The following is a 7,299-nucleotide window of genomic DNA, read 5'->3' as shown; positions in this document are numbered from 1 at the left end:
TTTTCACCTAGTGCCCCCTGCTTCTGCCTCCCATACTGCAATACCTCAATCCTACTGAAGTGTGCTTGTTTGTGTTTCTGAATCTAGAACAGACCGAGCACTGAAAATTTACAGACTTTACCACAGATCACAGAACAGGAAGCTGTTTGTAACATGGATTCAGCCTCCTGTCCCTGTCCTAAAGTGATACACTGTCCAGTAGATGAAATGGTTTGTCATCACCCTGAATCTGCAGCAATGTTGCCCTTCATCATAGTTAATATTCTTATCATTTCTTGAAAACATAGGAATGCTTATAAACAATGAAAAGGGCCAAATTATGAAAGGTCAGGACAAAACATGCAGTCCAGAGGACATCTCATTATAAAACATTTCCTTAGTCATGGAGAGACTGACTTGGCTTGTTTGATATTAATATTGCATTAAACAAGAAACTTAACTTCCTCCTATTCTGCCCTCAGTGGACTTCAAAGATGAATGACTACCTTTCAGAAGAATTCCATATAACCAAAAAAATATTTTCTGGAGAGTTGTTTTTTTCCCCAAAATCTTGGAAAGCTACAAACTAGCTCTGATGGTCTTTCTGGCATGTCTGATTTACAGATTACCTTCAAAGAATGCTGGCAGACCAAGTGAGTGGTACCATGTTGTCCATAATAAGTTCCTCAATAGCTACCAAAGTGCTGAATGTCAACACAGAACTATGCTGTTCAAAGTTACTGACTTGATTTATGCATTCATTGTACAGCGCTGACAACCAGTGGGTGATTCAGACATACCTAACCATATGAGGCAACATAAAATATGGTGAAATAACCAACAAACACCCTCCACAAAAGCCATTTTACTAATCCAGGAATTATTTAATAAGATAATTGGTTAAATATACAACAAAACTGTAAATTAAGTAAACAAATGTGTCATACAGCCACATCGCTCCTTTTTCATTAAGAAAGTTATTACAAAAAGTTTATGCATTTCATAGCATATCATATAGTTTCAACTTTAGTAGCTAAACTAATTTCAGCAGCTACTATCAGTCCTGCAAAAACAAAGACAGAATGAACTAACATAAAATTCTGGGGTTACCAAGATCAGTGAAGATTTTCTATGCTACGTTCAACGCTGTCAAGAAATCCACAATTACTGACTCAGCTGGAATTTCATTTAATCACCCACTGTATAAAACTCAGACAGAGTCAAGCTACAGTCGCCAAAATGCAGTTTGTTAATTGCCTGAAAGCAAAAGAAATGAGGGAATACAATGTATTATTATTTAAAGGAAGACTTCCTGGCACTCTGCCTCTTCTGTGGTGTCAAAACCTTTTTTTCCAGAAGATTTCTTGGGAATCTCATTGTGGTGTTCTTGCCTACAGGAAAAAAAAACAGAGCAACTGTAATTCATTTCTCAGTGTTACTGACTTGAAACTTTTCACAGAATACATTTTGTATACTTAAGATGGAAGCTTAATTGCAAGTCATACCAAAACAGCAAGTTTGAGAAGTTAATGAGTCTGGCAAAACACAAGAACAAAAAGGACCAGTAAATCCTATTTTAATTAACTGCTACAGATGTGAGCACTTGTTTGAAATTGAAATTCTTCAGTTACTGCCATGTAGGCTAGGCTGTTTTATTAGGGTACACATTTAGCTTAAAGTCAGCCAAAAACAAAATTCATGAGCTTGCTGTAAAATCGCTTTTAAACTTGACATTATTCAATATGAACTTTGCAAAAAGGATAAGGTCACAGTATCCAATTTGGTGGAGACATTCCACTTTAAGGAGGTATCTGGCAAGCAGCATGGCAGCCTTGTATGTATGAATGGCCACCAGCCTATACAGCCAATGGATTATAAATGCTTAATTTCTCTAAAGTTCCTTTTCATAAAGGCATTAACTGATTTCAGAACATACAAAAGTATTTGCTAAAGCCGATGTTGTACAGTGTCCAAAAACATGAATTTTTACTTTTGCAATACCTTTCATGAACTAAATTTATCTAAGTGCAGGAGTAAAGAGCTGTGCAAGTGGCATGAGTGTGTCATGATTCAGGACGCAAAATATATGCAGCTTAGAGCTAGAGTTCTAATAAAGTTATTATTATAATGCCAGCAGAGAGAGAAGAATAAAACAAAAGCAATAAATGCAAGTGACATAATAATTTAAATCATCATGCAGTTTGAGCTTGAAAACCCACAGTGATCATATGATATATCTGTATTTCCTACTCTCTTGCAACTAAGACCAATGCACTGCCATACTTCTCAGCTGTCCAGATTTTTGCAGAATGTCCTGACTTTCAATATTTTTGGTCTGTTCCTCATAAAATCTGTGGTTTTCTGGATATTTTTGGCAAATCAGTGAGGACTGAACAGGCATTTGAGTTTCAGACTTAATATCCTTCCGAAAATGCATGCTAACACAAATCCTGTTATTCAAGCTGCTTTCTAAGTTTATACGAGAAATATTTAAAATCTGTCCCTATTTTGGGGGGATTTCTCCCCCCATTATTTTTGGTTTTGTCCAGATTTTTTGTGTCAAGGTGTTGAGAGCTATATGCACTGCATGTAGTATAAAGTCTATGCAGAGAGGGATGCATGTGTAATATCTGTTGTTCACTGGGTAAGGTTGATTCACATACAAAAGGATTTCCGCTTTTTCCCATTAACTATGTCTTTCTTTCCCTTTCCATCTCTCTGTCTCTCTCTCTCTCTCTCTCTCTCTCTTTCTCTCATAATACCTTGTAATATGTTACCTTCTTAGCTGAATACGAAAAAAGAATGAACGTGCCACCTCTTGCTCTCAAATATTTAAATGACTGAAACACTCCTAGTACAAACCACAGTTTTGGTGGAAGCTTGGTAGCTCTTACAAGAACTGTTGAGCTGTTACAAACAGCAGTTTAAATTGAAGCTTGCTAAAACTGTTGAGCTGTTAACAGCAGCTGAAACACTCTTTGATACAAACAGCAGTTAGAGTGGAAGTTTGCTGGCTCTTACAAGAACTGTTGGGCTGGTAAGAAACAGCTGAAGCACTCGATATAAACAGCAGTTTAAGTTGAAGCCTTCTTAGCTGTATGTCACTTGATCATTCAACCACAGAACTACAGTAGTGCAAAGCACATTGTCTAATAGGACAGAACCCATGGACATGAAAGGTTCATAAATGTCAAACGCACTGCAGTCAAATGTACAAAATGAGGAATAAAGTATAAATGAATGTTTGTTATACCTTAGAAGATGCACTATATCAAAACCAAGTTATTTACAGTGAGGCACACCACAGCATGTACTGCTCACCTCTGCTCTGTTAATCATTATTGTGCACTGGTACTTCAAGACAGTTTGAAAGACTCCTCTATATTGGCTCTGGATTGAGGTGGGCTCCCTCCATACCATACCAATTTAGGTGCTCCATTCAGGTCTCTTTTAACCTAACCATATTGGAGACAGTATGGGTGGGTTGTACTCCTGGCCAAGGGCTAGAAAAGCGGTGCTCCAGTCCTGTGAGGACAAGAAAGCTCTAAGAAAATGGAGCCAGTTAATGACCCTTAAACTCAGACATCCTAATGTTGGAAGGGTGGGCGTTCACCAGGCCAGCAGGTGGGGATCAAATTTCTGGTATTCCAGTCAGCGAAGGGCTTCCACAGCAGGAAATAATACTGTAACAGTGAAGACACTCAAACACCTACATTTATAGAAAATAGACATAACTGTACTTTAAGGCATGCAAATGACATTTGAATTGGCATAAGGAGACGATAAAATGAGCTTCAAGCTCTGTCACTAAAACTGATGTGTTAAAGGAAATCTGGCTTACAAATCTGTTCTCAACTAGCTGATTACAGAATTAAGAAGTAAACATTTTATCTTCTTCTTACTGCTGATTCAAATAACATCATGCATACCTTCTATGGCATCAACCAGTACTGGATACCATAGACTGCATGCATTTACCAAAAACAACCCAGTTGACCCACAGCCACAATGGTTTGTGAAAAAAAGGGCTACCATTCTATCAACTGCCAGGCAGTTTGTGATGCATGTGAAATAATAACCAATATGTCATCACAGCAACCAGGCAGTTTGCATGTTTCAAGCATATGGCATATATCTCATCTACATTGTTACTTCCTACATGATGACATTCCACAGGAACATGTAATTGGTTAGTGCAGGTACTGTAGCTAATGTTAATGTACAGCTGCATTTGTAGTGTGTCCAAATGTTTTAGACCCCCTGCACATGTTTATATTGTATTATATGAGATGGAGGATGTCCACTACAGCCCTAGATAATGGCACCCATACATACCCACAGAGAGTGGCTGAACTGCAGTACAACACCTTACATGCATAAACCTACAACATTGCAAAGAATGTGTTTGGCCACTCAAACCCACTGCCCCTGCCTTAAAATGTCAGGGGAACATTTCAGTCCAGTATGACCCTGCCATAAATGTCAGAATGCTCCTAGGATATTGCATGCAATAGAATTTATTTCATAAGATCAACTCTTCATAAAATTGAACTTCATATGCTCAAGACCATATGTCTGACTTTCTGAAAAGTAAAAAAAACCCCAAAATGATAAAAGTCTATGTTTATTTGCAGGGGGCAAGCCCCCCCCCCACACCCCACCAAATTATATAAACCCGCCCTCTGCAAATTATGTATACCAACTCTGAGATCGCACCATAGTGGGGAAAAGTTAAATTCCCTAATCCCCACTGTACTGTGATTTCCATACAAATGCTTTGACTTTTTGGATAATCGAGCATATGGTCTCGGCCATATGAAGTTCAACTTTACAAAGAGTAGATCTTCTGAAGGGGACACTGCATGAGGTCTTTGCTACAAGACCAACTCTTCGGAAAATCAAACTTCATATGATCAAAACCATACTTTCAACTTTCCAAAAAGTCAAAAAAAAACCCTACAAAAATCTATGTTTTTGAAAGGAGGCAAGCCCCACCCCCATGCACTGCCCTGCAAATTATATATATCAACTTCAAGACTGCACTATAGTGAAGAAAAGGGTAAATTCCCCAATCCCCACTGCACCGCAATCTCTAACAAATGATGGTCAGTGATCCCATTTCCCAGCAGCTGCCACACATGGGTCCCAGGTGCTAGCAGCAGGAAATAATTTTCAGCAGGGCTAAAACTGTTCAGTGTGCCATCCACCTCAATGTCTGGACATGCAGATACCTGTGAATATGATAAATGGCTGTAGGCTGTGTACATACCTCTCAACCTCTTAGCACAAGAAATCTGAACAAAGACAAAACTAATGAGGGGGAAAACGGCTCCAAAATAGGGACAGATTTTAATTATTGCTCTTGTGGTGCTGCGGTAGCGTTGTCGCCTCACAGTTAGACGTTGCCCGTTCGATTCTCAGTTAGAGCATCTTCTGTGTAGCGACATACGTGAATGGGCGTTCCTTCATTGAAGGTTGTGCATTAGGCCCGGCAAGCCAGTACGTAAAACTCTACTGCCAATCATTAGCGGACCATGAGTTCCGCTGTGGAGACCCCTAACCGGGAAAAGCCAAAAGACACAAACAAACATAAACAGAAATTTGCTAAATAAAAGGTATTGTATTAGCACACATTTTTCTGAAGGATATAAAGTCTGAAAGTCAAGTCTCTGACAAGATATAGTGGCTTCAATTGTCAATGAATTAAAAGAAAACCATAAACTTTATAATACAAAAAACAAAAATACGAGTAAAAAATCTGGAAATTCTGCAAAAATCTTGACAGTTGAGAGGTGTGATGGGTACCTAAATACCATTCTAAAGGAAGTGGGGTAGTTATAAGGATATGTCATACTGCAGCAGGAGGGACACACAGGAACACATATGGCAATGCCACACAGTTCTATGCAGGACCTGTTCTGCATGTTAGGAACTATAGGTATGTGTGTATATATATATATATATATATATATATATATATATATATATATATATAAATATATATATATATATATATATATATATATATATATATATATATATATAAAGGCAGTCATCCACTGGCAGTCATGTGCAGAAACACAATTAATACAGCAACATAGTACTATAAAATGGAGGTACATAGGCAAAAGTAGAGCAAAACCACATATTACAGACATTTCCATACAATGTAACGAGCATGTACTGGGGTAGGTTGCCCTGTTTTGTATGTTATCTTGTTGGCAGTACAATACATATACACATGACACACACAGGCATGTATTTTGGTACTGCTAGGGTTAGATGAAAGGAATACCTATAAAGGGGAGGATAGCCTTAGGAAGGTAAGCAAAGGCAGATTACCACACACTTGTTGATCACTGGGTAAGTTCTAAAAGCTACATGCAAGTTCTGAAATTACTGCCATTCTTTAGGAGATTGTTGCCTTCTTCTCCAAAATAGCCTTCTGAATCTGCACAGGTTAGTTAAAAATATGGCAACGTGTTTATAACAAAACACCTTTATCCCTATTTGTATAGCACATAAGTAAATAAAGCCAGGTATTATCAATGCCCATGAATCACTTTTCTTTGTAGATGTGCACCTATGGCACAATGTGCAGCTTGGCATTTGGTCACTCTTCTGACATACTATAATCACACAGTAATGAAGGACAGACACAAGTATGCAAGGCATGAATCTGTGCAGTTATGTAGAAATCATGATGAATGCATGATCCAGACTCCCTATTTTACTGCTCAAGAGAGGGCCATCAGTTTCTGAAGATATTCATGTGGCAATGGCTACCTCTCCAAAGGGTTCTGTGGAAAGCAACTGCACAGTGCATGAAGAAGAGGAAGATTATGACCTACCTCCTTTACTATAAGTTCAGGGAGCATTTACTTGGTCACTTGATGCCTGTTATGACCTGGCTGAGGTGCTGACCTCATCCACAGGCAAACCAAGAAGTAAGGAGGAACACCGTATGTATCATTGTGATGACTCGAGATGTTCTAACCTTTAGAATTTTCATGTATGCAACGCAGAGGTTAGGTAGTGATTCCCCAAATTGTATTATAAATGGACTGCACTATCATTTTCTTCTTATTAATAATATGCAGGGACCTGATCTTTCTACTGATAGGTCTTTGTCTCAATACTGTACCATAGGTATGTAAGCAATTGTGTAGTGCTTACATCCTGGGTGGAGGTGCTGGTGGTACATACTTTATTATTACATTTGTTGTCAGCACTATGTCAGACTGCCCACACTATACCTTGTGTGCTGCCATGTGTACTAAGGTCATACTTCTGTGAGGGATATTAACATCTGCACAGGAG

General features: G+C 38.5%; 1 protein-coding gene across 8 annotated transcripts in view; it reads right to left on the bottom strand.

The window, feature by feature from the left end:
- Positions 1 to 838: 838 nt before the first annotated feature.
- Positions 839 to 7,299, bottom strand: part of LOC122793060 (synuclein alpha interacting protein) — a 2,145,219-nt gene continuing 2,138,758 nt past the window's right edge. For all 8 annotated transcript variants that reach the window (XM_044060745.1, XM_044060746.1, XM_044060744.1 and 5 more), the window contains one exon: positions 839 to 1,370. In XM_044060745.1, coding sequence (XP_043916680.1) covers positions 1,277 to 1,370 — 94 coding nt within the window. In that variant the 3' untranslated portion in view covers positions 839 to 1,276. The remainder of the gene's footprint in view (positions 1,371 to 7,299) is intronic.

Source organism: Protopterus annectens, chromosome 2.part0, assembly GCF_019279795.1.
Source record: "Protopterus annectens isolate FY-2018-M chromosome 2.part0, PAN1.0, whole genome shotgun sequence".
NCBI classification, from domain to species: Eukaryota; Metazoa; Chordata; order Ceratodontiformes; family Protopteridae; genus Protopterus; species Protopterus annectens.
Note: the sequence above shows the minus strand (reverse complement) of the source record. Positions and strands in the feature narration are given on the sequence as shown.